Source organism: Drosophila suzukii, chromosome 2R (assembly GCF_043229965.1).
Source record: "Drosophila suzukii chromosome 2R, CBGP_Dsuzu_IsoJpt1.0, whole genome shotgun sequence".
Lineage (NCBI taxonomy): Eukaryota > Metazoa > Arthropoda > Insecta > Diptera > Drosophilidae > Drosophila > Drosophila suzukii.
This window is the reverse complement of record NC_092081.1, coordinates 22,830,648-22,848,441: the sequence shown is the minus strand read 5'-3', so window position 1 is coordinate 22,848,441 and position 17,794 is coordinate 22,830,648. Positions and strand designations below refer to the sequence as shown.

The 17,794-nt window shown below is 40.2% G+C and overlaps 2 protein-coding genes across 2 annotated transcripts; one reads left to right on the top strand and one right to left on the bottom strand.

The window, feature by feature from the left end:
- Positions 1–2,823: 2,823 nt before the first annotated feature.
- Positions 2,824–4,930, top strand: comr (cookie monster). Its single transcript, XM_017072648.4, has one exon. It carries the CDS (start codon positions 2,967–2,969, stop codon positions 4,776–4,778), a length of 1,812 nt encoding a protein of 603 aa, XP_016928137.2. The 5' UTR covers positions 2,824–2,966; the 3' UTR covers positions 4,779–4,930.
- Positions 4,931–8,481: 3,551 nt separating this feature from the next.
- On the bottom strand, positions 8,482–9,622 carry LOC108008938 (trypsin-1). Its single transcript, XM_017072849.4, has 2 exons — positions 8,872–9,622; positions 8,482–8,817 (listed from the first exon to the last, which is right to left on the bottom strand). Exons 1-2 carry the CDS (start codon positions 9,589–9,591, stop codon positions 8,488–8,490), a joined length of 1,050 nt encoding a protein of 349 aa, XP_016928338.2. The 5' UTR covers positions 9,592–9,622; the 3' UTR covers positions 8,482–8,487.
- Positions 9,623–17,794: the final 8,172 nt, after the last annotated feature.

Sequence of the window (17,794 nt, the reverse complement as noted above, 5' to 3'; positions counted from 1 at the left end):
AAAAGTGAGGATGAAAGGATGTCGCGTAGATTGACTTGTACTGCAGACAAAAGCAGCCCGAAACTTCAACTTCAACTTGGGATCCCATTGAAGACTCCTTCTACTTGAAAAAAGCAAAAGAAATTCCCCCGAGTTCGTGTGACAAATGTCAAGGGTTAATGAGATCCCTTTTCCAGTACTGTTCGGAAATGGAGTTGTGTTAATTATCATCAGCGAACGGGAGTTTAAACGCTTCATTAGACAAAGCATTGCAACAGAAGACAAAGAACCACGGGGAACGGAGTATCTACAGATACGAGGGTGAAAGCGATACCAGAAGGGAAATGAGTTTAAACATATTTAGTGAAAAATTTGTGGACAACGAAAATATCAAATTACCAAAACCGGGAGTTGCCTCCTAGTCTTAACGGGAATGGGTTTTTTAGAGCACAAGCGATTGAGGGTCAACAAAAAACGGGGGGAGTATTAGGCATTCAATTAGTCACTTCGAGCATGGGTGAGAGATTGTAGATAAAGCTGGGAGATATTTTATAAAGATACATTTTCGGTTGAACTGATTTTGTTCTAGGAAACTTAATACAGTGCCTCTTGGTTTGATAAATCATTTTGTTTTTAATAAATTCTCTAAGAACTATCTTTATATTTCTCTTTCCTTAACCCATTTCACATTCATCTTTCCCTAAAGCGATTCCCAGAAATCCTTTGCCTAATGAACTTAATTATTGTAAACTCTTTCAATATCTTTAATTATGGTGTTTCTCAAGAAACAGATCAGTCGGATCATTAATATGCATTGTGTTTTGAGAAATGATTTTCTGCATGCTATATGGCAAAGTGATATTTTAGCCGCTAATTGTCAAATTCCCCGGCACTTTGGCCCTTAATATGCAGTTCCTAAAATTATGGAAAATATATTCATTTATTTTAATTAGCTTGAGCTTGAGGCGAAGAAAAGAAGAGCAGTCAAACAAGTTCAATGGGACCCCAAGGCCTGCCTTTTGGCATGTGAAATGATTGATGGATTGAAACTCCATTGTCTCCACATGAGTCATTAAAAAACGAAAACCCTATAGAGTGTATCACTTGCAGCAGTGACTCACTTCCGAAGAAGGAATGTAATCGAACTGGAAATCGGGATCGTAAAAATGCAATTACTAGGGAAAGGGCGGAAAACAGCTGAAAAATTCGGGGGTTGAAGGTCGAGCTCAGCCTTCCTCTTATTTTATTGCTTAGAAAACAAAGACCTAAAAGGAAAACCGCTGGAGTAGCGCCCCATAAACCATAAAACTCATAATCTACGACCACTTGACACGCATTAAACAAAAACAAAACTAAATTGTGGTGGCGGCATCTTTACATTTATTTTGAATAAAAATATTCCTTAGACGCCAGAAATTAAGCCGATCGTCGACTATCACTTGCCCAGATAAGGAGTGCAATCCCCAACCCCCTCCCGAAATATAAAACTGAAACCGAAACTTGTGTAGTTTTTTATGAATTCATGTGGGGCTTCCGTCACACGACTAACTCAGATCATAAAAAGTACAACAAAGAAAACTTTTTTCGTTCCGCCGAAAAAATAGGAAGCTATGAAAAAGTAGTGGAGGTTTCATTGTCAAAATCACGTGCGTGCTGGGTTCGGTTTTTTTCGAAGCTGGACTTGTAAATTTATTCGTCATACACAGCCGTCGTTCTTGTTATGCAGCTTTTCATGGATTGCTCTATGTTTTTCCGAAGGAAATTACTACTTTGTCATCAAATTTGGACTCGCAAAATAACAAGTCGCGTAATAAAACCACAATAAAATGACGGAAATACTCGCAAAAATAAATATGTAATGAAATTCATTATTATAGTTGAGAGCAGAGGTATTAAATTAATTTATGCAGCAGTAAATTAAGTGAAGTGAATGACTGAATTTTAATAACTGCCACTCTTAGATGTTTTTCCCAATAAATATGAGCATTGAAAAGCCAAAGAGTATTAAAATTCTCTCATGCTTGAAGTCATTGTCCACCTTTCCATTTTAATTTACCTCTGGTGACACGTAAAATTATTGTATAAAACCCCTGATAGTCGGAATTTTTACGCTTCCACCAAAAATAATTGAAAAGCAATAAAACAAGAGGTCACATTTCCCAGTTCGTTGATCCACATAACGTACATCAGTCAGAATAATTTGGGGAGTGCGCAATGGAGGCCTCATGATTAAAGGATGTTTATTAAATATTCATATAAACGTCAATTTAAAGCTACTGCCATCCCTCTTTCTCATTGACTGGCTATAGACCAGTTGAGTGTCAATGTTGGCGGCTTTTTTGTTGTCTCTGCTCCAGTCTGCATTATTATCGATATAGCCCATGAATCCCCAATTGAAGGGCTTCCCTTACTTCCTTTTTGAACTTCGCCGCCCTTAGAAATAAAGGGGTGGTTAAAAAACGAGGAGTTTTGGGGGTATAAATAACAATAGATTTATTGCAAACAATACATGGAATGCATTCAAATAGAATGAAACCGGCTTTGTTTGGGGTTTGTTCTGTCCTTTGACTAAAGCTGAATTTACATAACTTTAAATTACAGTAACATTTTGGTTCTCTACACAAGTTTCTTACTGAAAATTTTGCAAATTGAACTAACTTTAATATATATTATTTTTAGAATGTATTAAGAACTCCAAATAACATTTAATAGAGCAACATATTTAAATTTAAAAAAAAATGTGGCTGCTTAAAAAAAGTAGGTAAGGATTTTTCCTTCAAAATCATCGATAAAGGTTGGCAGCAACTCTAAATGGAGGTTCCGTTGACTCGAAAACCTATCAAACAACTCGTAACGTAGCACGACAACCCTGTTTTGATCGCACTCCGTCGGCTGTCAGTCTAAATATTTTTCCGGCTTGCTCGTTTGTCCGAAAATTCCACAACGCTCTGCAAAATAGTTGAAAAATCTGTATATAAGAAGGGACAATGTCGAGGAACCGAACCAACCTGCGCCGCCAACAGAACGCGAGTGAAAGTGAGGGGGAAACAGCTGATGAAGATGGCTTTGCGGCAACAAGTCTGGAAAACGGGGAATCAGGGTCACCTCGGGAAGACCCACAGTTTCTGGATTTCCTGGACCACGCGGAATTTCCTCACGAGGAGAATCCACCTGAAGAATTCGCAGCAAGTTCAGTGCGAGAGAAAAAGCCCCTTCGACTGGCAGCAATAAGTGATTCTACCTCTAGTTCCAACAACAATCAAGAGGTCGTGGAGAATCATCGGAGGATCTACCGCCAGTTGGGAATCCATGTTCCCGAACCGCAGCCGAATCATCCGCTAATGGGTTATCGCTTCGTCCTGAAACTCTTTCTGGCCACGGATAGTAACGCTGTGGACTTCCTCAGCTGGTCGGGAAAGGGGACCCAGTTGGAACTCAATTATATGGGCCTGCAGGAGCACTTGTCCAGTGGTCGCTCCATCTTCCACTGCCGGAATACCTTGCAGTTCACGGCTCTTCTCTTGGGCCACGGATTCGAACGAGTTTGGTCCGGGGAGGATTCGAAATCTTCGGTTCTTACAGCAGCTTCCATAAAGCTGCTCTATCGGAATCCCAATTTCGTCAGGGGTCAGCTGGAAAAGTTGGAGAAAATAGAGGACCATCGCCCAAATCCCGGTAGGAAGGAACCACAATTCCCACCTGTGCACCTCCCTAACTACGCCCACATGGCCCGGATGATCCGACGGGGAGATCTCTGCTCCACTTCCTATACATGTCGTTCCCCCCTACAGACAGCTCGATGTACTTTCCAAACACTACTCAACTATCAGGCGGATTTGGGAGTCATGAAGGAACGCAATAGCAACGATGTGTTCAATCAACAGATTATGTCGCAACTGAATGTGAAAAGGGGCCGTAATACCAGCGATTCCCTGCTAGATCCTGCGCCGAGTAAAGCCTACCAGGCGAAATTCGTAAAGCCCGACGAGTCGGTTATAAATATAGGCATCGGCCAAGCCCCCGATTACGCTGGTTACTATGGCAAGGTGGAACTATCCAAGGTCAACGAATTCTTCGCGGAGTATCTACCCCGTTATGGCAGTAAAATCACCGGCTACAAAGATATAGTGATGGATGCCACCAACAAGTCGATTGGTTTCCAACAGAATCTGCCCATTGGCATGAATTATTCGGACGACGAAGACGATGTCCTGGCACCACTTTCCTCGGGACTGGAGCTGGATTTCTTGCCATCCACCTCGGCGGCGGCAAAATCGAAGTCTTCTGGTCGCAAGGCGGCTGTGGAGGACTCCGACTTGGAGCAGGCTATGCAGGAGCTGTGTGGCTCCAATCTCAACGAGGACGACGATGATGTGCCACAGACCAGCAGCAGTAGCAAGTTAAAAACGAAACCCAAGCCAAGGGCCAAAGCCAAGCCCACCAAACGTGTGGCCAAACCCCTGGAATCCAGTTGCAGCGAAAGCGAAGAATTCCAAGCGGTTCAAGAGAAGAAAGCCAGGAAACCAAAGAAGATCAAACTGAAGACAGAGGAAGATAGAGTCTCGTATACTGTGAAGATCGATGAGGATTCCGAGACGCAGGAAGTCGAGGAAGCGACTGATGAAAAGATGAAGGATCTGCAATACGATGAATACGACGACGATGATGACGAGGAGGACGACTTTGGTGGGGAGGACGATGACGACTATGTTGACAAGTACGTACAACATAGGACCGCACCAGAGCCGCCGAAAAGACGACGTTATGATCTTCGCAACTCCAAGCGAAGCCCTCCATAAGAAGTCTATAATATATCTTAACGCATATAGGAATTAAAAAATTTAGTTAAATCAATTTTAAGCTAAATCTAAAGAAGGATTGCAAGAAAAGTTTGCATCTTTCCTCAGAACTATTAAACGTTAAATAATCCCTTTAAAAATTAGTTTATTTGTGGAAGAAAGGTAACTTATGTACACTTTGGTACTAAATAGATCAATATAAAAATAAGTTCTTTTGGATGTTTTATTCTGGTGCCATTCAAGTCTTAAAACTAGATATTTTTTACTGTGCCCCATTCCTCATCTCCTCCGACCATTCACCTCAGCCATATCTTTTGTTTATTCACCTAAGGTCCCACTCCTTTAACCATCTTCCATTCCGTATATCCAAACCTTCCATTATAATAACTTTTGTTGGCCTCTTCGAAGGCAATAAGTTCGGACATATGGGCAATTAAATCGCCTATCGCCCTTTGATCTCTCACGCCCTCAGTGCCCCATTACCGGGCCAATCAAAAGTGTAATATCATCTGGAAATATCTTACCAATTCGAACCGAAAGCACCCACAGACTGGCACAAAAACAGAAACAGAATCGGAAAACACAAGAAAGAGCCAGACAGGGGCACAATCAGTGGGATGTTTACAAGTTTTATGAGCCACCAAATAACAAGATGAACAACAGGCAACCGAAAACGAAACCAGAACCAAAAGCGAAACCTAAACGATACTTGATTTCGAAGGGATTCGGATTTGGATTCGGATTCGCTTGGGTTTTGGTTTTGGGCTGGGACACTCGAACATTCGCGTTTGCGACAGGCGCAAAAAATAAGCGCTTTTTTCATATAACTCAGCGTGAGCCGAGACACGATTTTATCGTCTTTAATTTGCTTTTTATTTGATATCATATTTCAAGACAGCCGGACGGCAGGCAAAGCTGTTCAGGGAGTGAGTCTCAACTCCCAGAACTTTTAAGCGATGAAAACAAAAGCCGGTATCCTCTTATTTGTCCCACTCCCCCAAACAAAATCCCACCGAAGGAGATTTTTCGGTTGGCAAAAGAGGGAACCTTGAGTCAAGACGTCATAATGTCATAAAAATGTCACATACTTTTAATAACTTTATGACAGCTACAAAATCATAAACAAAATGCTCTGACAGCAGCACACGAAATGAGAGAAGCCGAGGGATTCGTATTCTGCGGTTGAGTTCTTTTGGTAGTCGAGTCTTCATAATGAGATGTGTCATGTTTTGCCTTCTGAGAAATGTTTCTTGTCCTCCATTTCGGTGGCTTTGGCCCTGATTGCCCATCGAGGAGCCCGATGGTTAGGAGAATGGGGCCGGTGACCGGCTGCCTGCCCCCCAAGAGTCTCAATTATAAACATGACAGCCTGATTATTAAATTTGATGTTTAAATGATGATCTGGGCAGAAGGGATATTCGATACTAGGTGGGGTTTATTGCTTGTGTTTTCGGAAATACATACGTAAAGTGGCCTCTTGGGGAATAAAAATAATAATTTCATTAAAATAACAAAATGAACTTGAAGACTACAAGAAATCATGACATTAAGAGGTTAATACATATAAAATACATTTTAAAAAATATTCCTAAGCAGATCAGTTTAAAAGTATTATTAAAAACACAATAAGTTTTCTTGTCCTCCTTTCTGTACCAAAATAATCCCTCTGATATATATGAAAAACATATTTTCAAAATTCACAGATAATAGATATGCGTGTGACGACTGCTGTTCTACGCTGTACGTGTGCCGGCAGAGGCTAAGCGGAGCTGTTTTCTATACCTTATTATAACAAAATGGCTTCTTCTCTTTGTATTTCTTTCTGATATAACGGCTCAGATAAATTTAAAAATTCTATGCAAATTTACATAATCTTATGTTTTTAGTTTACATACACAATATCAACAGATCTCCAAATTCCTTAAATAATTTTTAAAAAATTTAAAATTTTCAGATGTTTTTTTCACACGCACCTCTTTTAATACAATCCATACTCACACGCAGAAGCACACCTTTTTGGCCCAAACTCCGCAATCTCAGCCTTAGTTTCAACACATAAATTCACCCTGCGACAAAGCGCGCAAGTATTAAATTATGGAAGCAGGAGTAAAGTCGGGACTTTTGCTGCATTATAATGAAGTCGGTTTTGGATGGAGAGGGGGCGGAGAAAGGCCCCGAATGCAGAGTTATTAAATGCCAAGTTATTTGTCGTTTAGCTGGAAATCCAGGCAGGTCGGCAGTACTTTAACTTCTGAGGCACACAAACTTTTTGAGACTGCTTTATGGGTTTGAGTAGGAAATCTTTACGAGTTTCTGGTGGGGAGACAAATTTATTGGCAAGGCATTAATGTTTTCTTTACTGTTCTCCTCTTCTCTTGTATTTTTCCCGTTTTGTGTCTGACTTTAATATGAAGTCGTAAAGATTTTTAATGGTTTCAAGCGATGGTAAAACTATTTACATATGTATCTTTATGCTTTATGGGGCCAACACGAAAAGATCTCTCGTTAAGGTTTGGCAATTTGTCTTGTGATGGGAAAATGCCAATCGAAATGAGGTGTTGAGTGTGGGTTATGTGGTTATAGACAAGAGGAATCGTAAATAGGTGAGATATGCAATTTTCAAACACTTATTATCATCACCAATTGGCCATATCGTTGGAAGGAAGATATACTTACTAATTTTTAACAGCCCCTAAAATCGCAACCAAACTCAAAACTCTTCTTTGCCCAAAGAAAAACTTACTAACCTTAACTCTCGATTACCAACAAATCGAAACTCAATTTAGCAGTTCCCCCGAGTAAATAATTTGTTGAACATTTGTTATAAACTTTGCGTTTATCTATATGCCTTTCCGAATCCAACTTTGTAAATAAGCTATACACTGACTGCAAAACTGGCCACCAATAGCAGGGAAACTTGCTCCTGTGAGTTTGGCGTGTCCTTGGGCTTTCTTTCCATTTTTGCGAGCAGGTAGGGGGTTATTTTATGATTGCACAAATGCGAAATGCAAAATGCATAACAATCACAATTGCACAAAATATTTCGCCAGCAAATTGGGATTTATATGTATGAGATATGGCCCCGTTCCATCTGCTTGGCAAACTTTCCTTCCCAAGGAGGCAAAGGGACCGCAGTACTTAGCTTACCTTCAAGTGTTGTAACCCAGTTTCGAATTGCTTTTTTATTTGCCATTGGCCACAGTTAAGGATGTGGTTATGGATATGGATGTGTTCCCCGGGGGATAAGTAAAGCGAGTCCCAAGTGGTTTATGCAACATTTGCCTAAATCTACCCGAAAAGTTGTGGCAAACTTTTGATCGATGTGCTGTATGGCTGCAATTATGTGTGCACTTTCAAAAATTACCTAATAATTGAACATGGGAAAATGTTTTTTAGTTTCTGCTTTTTTTACATCCATATCAAAGTTTCCATAAAGGGGAAAGTTAAATAGGCGATAAGAGTCTTGAATTCCCAATCGATTGAAGATCACAGATAACAAAATTGAAACCTTTAATCGTAGAGAAATAAATCAGTTTTGGGACTAAGGATTCTGTGTCCTCCTGAATGTAGAGTCCTACACAAAAAGAGTTCAAACCAAGATAAAACATAAATTCAGTTTGATTACAAATTAATCTTTTTTATGGTGCTAACAAAGCATTATACTGGATATTTTTGCTTGACCTTTTTCCCAAGATCGTATAGATCGTATTCAGTAATCTTCCTCGGGATAGGGCATGCAGTGGCAGGCTCCCGGCGTATTAGACCCCAGCCAGCGGAGATATTGGTTGACCCTGGTGTAAACTCCCGGGGACTGGGGTCTAGCACATCCTACGCCCCAGGAGACGATCCCCGCCAGTTGGTACTGTCCCGGCTGCTCATCGAAGGTCGCTTGCAGGGGGCCTCCACTGTCGCCACTGCAGGCGTCCTTGCCCCCCTGCAAAATATACCCTGCACACATCATGTTATCCGTGATTTGGCCCGGCTTGTAGGAAGTGGAGTTCCGGCAATCCAATTGGGGTAACACTTCAACTTGCACCTCCTGAATTTAGTTATTTTTATAGCATTATATTTGTATTATAAAACCTCTTCTCACCCTTAGAGTATCCGATCCCAATCCTCCTTCCTTCTGAGCTCCCCAACCAGTGACTATGGCCAATTCGTGATCAAAACTGTAGGATTGTATGGGCAGGCAAATGGGTCTCAATCGCTGATGCTCCATATCAACCGGCTGATTGAGGCGTAGAATGGCTATATCGTTGTCGAAACTTCGGGGATTGTACAGTTCGTGCACCTTCACCCTGGAGACAAATCGCTGGACTACGATGTCTTCATTGGTATTACTACGATTGTGTTCCAGGAATCGTAGGGTGATTAGTTCCGGCGGAACTCCCTCCACACAATGCGCTGCTGTCAGGACATATAGATCATTGATCAGCGATCCCGAGCAGTAGAAGCGATCGTATATCAGGATCACAGCCATCCAGGGATATTGATGGACTCGGGTCTCCTGACCTCCCACGATTTTGTACAGGGTATTAATCAGGCCACATCGACACGTGACGCAGTCCCTTTCTATGGGAAAGTTGGCTACTGTGGGTCTTGAAGTCGTAGTTGTTGTGGATTTTGTGGTCCTCCTTGTTGTAGTTGTAGAGGTACTCAATACCGGAGTAGAGGTCGTTGTTGTGGTCACAGGGGGTAGAAATATCGAACCTAGCCACTCGAAAAATTCCCCCTGGCTTGGCCGAATCCTCTTCTCGTCTAGGCCACAACACAAGCCGCAAAATAGACCGATCAAAATAAGTGGAAGCTTCATCTTTCTTGGACTCTCTGCAACTAAACTGGATACTGTAATGGATCATCCATTTAAAGCAGAAAGTCTGCCTGCTAATCACGTTTTATTCTGGCTGGGCAACTTTTCATTTTGGCAACACATTTTCCAGGCTGTCGCACAAATGAATTCATGAAATGTTTGCCAGCAAAGTGTAAATGCCTCGCAGGTTAACTAACAATCAGGGTTTGAACTGACAGGAAGGGGCCATGTATGAAGGGTTTTCCAGGGGAGTCAACCAGTAGGCTGCACTTTTCATTAATGCTAAATTAAAGGGATTTCATGGGGTCGGAATTTAAATTAAACATGTGTAATGTGAATTCCGGGAAGCTAATATGGTGAGGAATTTTTGTTATAATATAATGGCAGCCGAGTTATTTGCCGCTTTTTTGTGGAAAGTTTTATATAATTTGTTCTTTAATAAAAGATTAATATATAACATTTTATTGCTTTCTTTTTTTTTCATAATATAAATTATTTAAAATTAGTTATACTGGCACTTCTGTATATGTATCTGTTTTTTTGTTATACTTAAACCTTTACTTTCCCCAATCACCACGAAATTCCATAATTGCCAACTTGAATAATTTAACTAACAACTTTTCCAACTATTTATTAAACATTATGCAAATCAGCCGCCCAATAAGCGCTCCAATCAAGAACTGACACTCTACACATTGTTGGCATCATGTCCCGCAAGTTTCCAATTTCCTCCCTGATTTTCCCTGATTCTCCCGCCGATTTTCCCGCCACTTGTCATTTGCGTCTGTGTAAGCTGGCACAATAATCTGTAATAGGCTTAGGCATGAAATATTGACGCTTAGTGACCGCTTAGTGGATGCCAAATGACTAAGTAACATCATCTCGGTGGAAAAACTCCAGCCCGAAACTCCAAGTGTAATTAGAAGAGCTCTGAAAATTAGTGAAAGCATTTTCATAACAATTTTCGTGTGTATATGTGGAAAACTAAGCTGCTTATGGGACTGTGAGCAAAGCTTTTCGACTTTGACTAATTGAATTTGGGGTATATCCATTGGGGCGTGGCTCTAAGCCCAGCACACGACTTCAATTCAGACGGGCACGCCCACATGCTTCAACGCCTAAATGGTAACATTTCCCCCAGTCACAATTTATAGACCATCCAGCACTGATAAAAAATATATAGTACATTCAAAGATATTTAAACATTTTTCCACGATAGATTTTATAGATTTTTATTAAATATAAATAAGGAAAACTTAACAATTATAGTACTTTTAAATAATGAAACCATGCGATTTAATATGTTTTGTATTGAACAGGTACTCCGTTTTTTAATTTATTTCATATTTATTTTTCGCAGTGGGACTACCGAAGTTGATGAGCTCAATTGGAGAGTTTAGAGGGGTCTTTTCAGGGGCAGCACCTCAGTAAATTGTCCAATTATAAAACTGCGTAGGCCAGGTAGCCAGTTCGGAGTCCAGAAAACCAGAAGCCAACTCAACTCTACGGGGAAACTCGAGACGCATCCACATGTTTCTGTCACTTTTGATAGTCGCTCCTCTCGCTTAATTGATATTTATGGAAATGGGTTCTGCCGGAAAGTGGAGCACATGTGGGGAGATTTACAAGCCACAACATTGAACTTCATTGCCGGGACAGCTCATTAAAGAGTGGGAGACACTCGGACTTGGAAAAACAATGCTGGAAAGCCGGCAAAGTAATCCACTGACCCACAACTGCAGGCCTGGGGGAAAAACCAGGGGAAAAACAGCAGGAGAGCTGCTTTTGTCCAAGAAATATATGGCTTAATTGTGGCCAAGTAATAAACATGTCCAGAGTAAAAACTTTTGGTTGCCAAGAAGTTTCGACCGTTGTTTGTGGTCGCAAGCCGCAAAAGAAAACCAATTAAAATGGCAGAGAAGCAGAAGTCAGAAATTAGAAAGTTTACAAAATGTAAAGCGAAACCAAGCTGAATTCATAGCTATGATGTAAAATAAGAATTTAGCAACCAGATGTAAGTAATAACATTTAAGTGTTTAATACAAGACTTCCTTATATAGTTTTAAACAAATATATTCTTACTTCCAAATTTAAAAAACTTATATAAAATGTAAACAATAACTACCATAATATTTATTAGAAACAAAAATAAATACTCACATATCTCCCTTTCACAATCCAAACATTCGATTGCGAAATATATTTTGGAGTACAGGGAATTTATGTTTATCTCACTGAGAACCGAATGTTTCGCATTGCGTAGGCTGATCGGCGTGAACATGATTTAATGGCAAAGACTGGGAAATATTTATGCACACACAATATCGCGACTTGTGGCAACTACTTAGTTGTCGAACATGAGCTCTTTGGCCGCTATCGTGACAGGATCGGGCTTTAAAATACGGCTTACAAAACAGCAGGCAAAACAGCCAAAACATTCCAACCACTTTTAATTAAAAGCAACATTTTCACAGGCCGCAGAACAAGCTTATTAACAGTTACCCGACCCAAACTAAGAAAAACAGAAATAAAATCGGGGGAAAAAGGGGGAAAACAACGTCTGTCAATTGATAAACAAGTCAACTGTCACTTAGGCCCAACATTGATAGCGACTCTGCGGAGCGGCCAACGTTAATCAGGCAAAGTGTCCGGCCAATCCGAAGAGTCCTGCCCGAGGACCGGATCCCAAGCCCCGACTCCTTCTGAAAACTCCACTTGTTGCTGCCGGCTGATGGCGATAAGCAGCGACACATGTCACAAGATTTTTCTGCCTTTCTGCCCAGTCGCCTTTCGTTTTTTATTTTCTTATTTTTATTTTAATCAAAAGTGGAAATTAAACGCGGCTAATGAAGATTTTAATTGCGTGCAACGGCCAAATGGAGTTGCATGTGGGTTTCGTGGCTGTCTGGGCAGCACTACTACAATATCTATGGAAATGTACAGACACAGATGTACAATTGTACATAGGGAGTGCATGCAGCACATAAACTTGCAACTTAGGATTTACATGATCAGCGTTTGTTGCAACACGCAATCAATGTGCGAAAGAGATGGCTTCTAATCAACTTCGGCTAAGCCGCTTATGACAGTCCATAAAGGACAGTGGGCTTAAACCAGTGGGGAGCGGGGAAAAAGGGAGGTACAGTGGGATTTATTTGGCCAATAATAATTCTTCAAGAGCCCGCAAGTGTTGAGGTGGTTTAAAGACTTTGACTCCACCATTTCGCGTTGATATGGCACACATGCCACACATCCAATGGGAATTATAGCCTGAAAATATTTTATAAAATATATATATAAAAAGATAAAATTAATTAAAGATTTGAGGACGGAATTAAGTTAATATTAAATTTTTTTAGTTTAGAAGAAACTTTCTTAAAATCAAGCCCGTTTATTATTCAGCATGTTCATCTGTGATTACTGGAATGTAAGCCCTACAAAATATTATGGAAAAGTATTATTTAGTATTATTTATCTATCAAGTTTAAGTAACCTCTTTATAACAAATACCTATCAAGTAGCTACCTATATCGTTACCCCCATACACCCCTTCCATTCCATTGATACACATGCTGTCAGCCAGTTAAAGGGCAATTGATTGCTCAGAAAACATACACATCAAAATCCTTTGTCATGCAGCCAATTTACATAGAGCTGGTTTTCCCCCGACTCCGCCAAACCCCCCAGCAATTTCCGCCCCCAACCGGAAAAACTAAGAGAAAATGTGAAAAATGTCACGCTTCATTTGCCTTAACCGTTCAAACGGACACCTGGCCGAGAGGTAACCCCAAAGGAGTTGGAAAGAAAGAGCACTATAGCAGATGAAAGGTATAGTATGGTGTGGCAGGAAAAAAGTCAACACGGCACACAAATTCCATGAGAGACGGGGAAACAAATCGAATCGGACAGATCGATTAGGCATACAAATGTGCAATTAGAAGTGGAAAGTTCACTTTGTCCACTCGAGATGGATATGTGTGCCATCTATATATGTGTTGGATACATAGGTAGCTACCCTTTGCCCAATTAGGCGTTACAAATTGTTAGATAGCTGACAGGAACTGGAACAGGAAGCGGAAACAAACAAACACGTAACGAGCCATGTAAAAGAGATGACAGCCAGGTTATCTCCATCGCATTTCCCCTACATCCCCGTCGGTCTCGATTAATTGAATTAAATTTTGTGAAATTTTTGTAATTTACGCGCCATTCGGTTAACCAACGTCTGCCGCTGGCCACAAATTTCAATAATTACCGACCGTTTTTAATTATCCAACAGAACGAGAAATTCGGCAGAGTGAGGGCGTTTATTGCCCAAAAATAGTTTCAACAGCATTTAATTATTATTTATGATTGTTTAGCGCGTTTTTACTGAAATTGATTTATGCGGTTTTCTCGTGTCTGGTCAAGTTTATTAATTTGTTAAAGCCAGCAGCGATTTGACACAAAATCCCCAGCACCGCCCACTTTCGGACACATATATGTGGGCCCATGTCATGCCGCCTGCCCATTACAATTACATATTAATTAATATCAATTTTCTTTCGGGGCGGGCGTTGAACCGTGTAAAGCTTTAATTAACAAATATTCGATTTCGATTTGGGGAGATGAAATTATGGCAACTTGTCGAGTGGAAAGTGCTCGGATAAAGGAGATTGCACAGGTCTTTATAGATATTTATAATTAATTTGAGTTTAATTGTTATAATAGGATTCTTGGAGTTCAAATTAATTTTAAAACAATCTGTTTGGACTCGAATTCAGTTTATACCGATTTTAACACCTATAGAAATATTTTTTACATTTATGAAGAGTGTCCCTGAGAATATTGTTGCATTTTTAAAAATTCGTCATCAATTCAAGTTAGGTCACAACGAAACAAAATCTTATAGGGATACATTTTTTACTCTGACAGCACAATTTCGCAATTTGCCAATACGTTACAAAATACGACTTTATAATAAGGATATGCTAATCAAATCTTTAAACATCGATGCACATCCGATCTGATTTAAGTGTCTACTCCTCTCAAAATGGGTTAATTTAAGTGGCCAGCCCCGAAAGCAAACATTTCCTGCTTTCGCCAGTGGTTTCTGCTTTCGCTGTGCTGGAATACCCGGCTTAACCCACTGATGGCAGTGCAAATAGCCAGACAGCAGAGCAAACCCAATGAGCAACGCCTGCGTGAAAAATGCAAATCAATTCAATTAAAAAAGAACAAGAGCAACGTGCAACGTGCAACATCGGGCGATGCAGCAACAATGGCGAGGACGCATAGCCGCAAGGTAAGAAATATACGATCCTCCAGCTGAAGAAAAACCTCGACCCAAAGGAAAAGAAAACGAAACGAAACAAAACACGCTCCATAAAGATCCCGGACAACAACAACACCAACAACAGCAACTACAACACATGCCACAAAAGTGTTGCAGTTACAAGAATTTTAATCAAGCGTTTAACACTAAACGCGCCACAAGTCGCAGAAGGCAAAAGACGAAGGCGACTGTTGCGGCTGCGCAGACGCATAAACAATTTTCAAATTGTTGTAGTGCTGCCTTTGTTGTTGTTGTTGTGTCTGCCTTGTGGCAGCCTTTTATTGGCATTGTGTTGTTGCCGTGCCGCCGCGTGTTGTTGCTGTTGTGCATAAATTAACTTGCCGCTTGTCTAGCCGCGGCAGCAACATCAACTTCTTGGGGCACAGGAAGAAATATGTGATTTTTAATTTTTGGCTCAGCGGATCGGATAAGTTTTAATGTCACGGGATAAAAAAGTATAGCTGCTGAAATACAATTAAAAAATTTGATATATTTTTTAAATATAAGAAGGAATACAGTTTATGATAATAAGATGTTGTAAAGAGGAAGAATATTTATAAAGAATTTTAGTAGAAGCTCAATATATAGGCCTGTTACGGTTTTTACTTTCAAGTATTTTGCTCGAAACCATAGTTTTAAGTATAAAGTGTATAAGTCTTGAAATAATCATTTAAGAAAACTGTTTATTAGCTAGATATATATTCTTGAAACACCTTCACTTGCATATATCTAATATCATAATCATTAAATTAGTTCATTTCGATCTGCTTATCAATCTAAACTTGTTTTTCCCTGTGTGAATGTTTTTGGATTGTCTTTGGCTTTTCTCCATCACATACCCTCCTTTGGTTTTGGACAAATTTAAATTTGCATGACAGACGCACATTGATCATATTGGCGCTGGGCGAAGGCAGGGGCACCAGGGGGTTAAACATGCCACAACGAGCTCCAACTGTGCCAAAAGGAGTCTTTCAATTCCATTCGATTCAGCGCTGTTTCTTTTCCTTTTTCAATTAACCAAACATGCGGAGCACTCAAAATGTCATTTGGTTTTGTCAAATGTTTTGTGCGTCTGTCTGTCGGGTTTTTCTCGTCTGGGGGAACAGAGAAAAATTTAGGCCAGCAGCATGCGTGAAACTCCCATAAAAAATCATTCAATAAATCACAACAAATTAACATAAATCTTGTTCTGTCGTCGGCGCTTTTCAGCTAGGGGATTTCAGTGTCCACGGGGCGGGGCAACTCAAGTGGTGTTCCTCCTCGGAGGCCCCCTGCCCAAAAGCTCCTCTGGAGCTACACTCCTGATGTTGATGATGATGTCGATCGTAAATCGTGAAAATTTTGACAAATGCCCAAAAGCTTCCACGCACTCAAATGGGCAATAAAAAATTAAAAAGTAAATATATTGAAACGGAGCAGCCTTCGTCGGGCCACAAAGATGGAGAAAAAAATGTTTATTGCATCTTTAACAGCAGCAAAAACAGAACGCAGAAAACGAGAATGGCAGTTCTTGTCGAAGAGGGAATACCCTAGATAATACACTACCTTATAAATACTGCTAAGTTTTATAAGTTGTTGGTAACTAATTTATTTTGGATTATATATATATATGAGATATAATACCACCTTAAATTACATTACTATTAAAACATACCCACTATAAAAATGCCAATTGCTGCATAAGATATATTACAATCGCTGGCATTTGAGACCATTTATGAAGAACCCATAAGTATCCCCTTGAAAGGGTATTCGACTCGGGTGTACTAGCATCTAAAATCTAACCGAAACAGATGCACAAACTCTGTGTGACTCTCCGCACACACGTGCAATCTCCCCATAGATGACACAAATGGCACACAAAATGTATCTTTTAAAACGCAAAATGAGCGCCATAAATGCGAGGCAGACAACAATGTGAGGGAGATCGGGGCAGGAAGATATAGAGTTCGGGGCCCCTGAGGGAGGGACAACCGCGCACATGTCTGCAAAGTGTTAATGTGAATTTATGATGCATTACGCGCCATCGCCACTGGAGAGCCCCATATGCAAACCCATTCTCCACTCCACTCCAAACTCATATACCTAACTGTCGTCTGGCTGCACTTTTGGCCAAGATAGATAGCTTCTTTAGCTTCTTCAGATGCGAGCTTCAATTTTTCTAGCAGCGTAATGAAAAACAGATTTCAGAAAGTTTTTACGATTTTTTTTCATTTGACGTGGTCGATTTTTCGGTAGTTTTTATGATGGAAATTTGGAGTGGAGTTTTATTATTGTAATAAACAGAAGAGTGCTGCAAGATCAAAGCATTAAGCTTGGACATTTTCGTTATAATTAAGAACGGGAAATACTTGAAAGGATTTGTGTATCTAGTGTACCATGATGTTAGAGAATGCTAATAGATAGATATAGGTTTTTAGGTACCTTTCTGTAAGACGACTTTATTATTAAGAATGAAATACCTGAAATACTACTATTTAGTGTAAATTGATGTAATGAAATCTTAATAGATAGAGAAAGGTTAATAATAACTTTTCCTTTAGGACTACATTGGTTCCTCTATATGTAAGGATTTATTAAACTCCCTTCCCCTTTCCTAACTCCCAAAATTTCTTCACAGCTGACACTTATTGAATTATCCCGCCCCTGACTAATTGAAACCAGAAATGGTTAACCCCAAAATCTCGCGGTTTTCGGCGACCACCCCTGAAAAACTCACACCTGAAGTCCGTAACAAAGTTAATTAAGGGCCCGGCTAGTGCCTCTAATAAACTTTCAATTAAGACAAATACCCAAAAATAAACCATGCCACATAATGGGGTGGGATATGGATATGGCACCAAAAATAGGAGGCGTCTGTGCGTGCAACGCCCATTAAAATGCATTATCGAG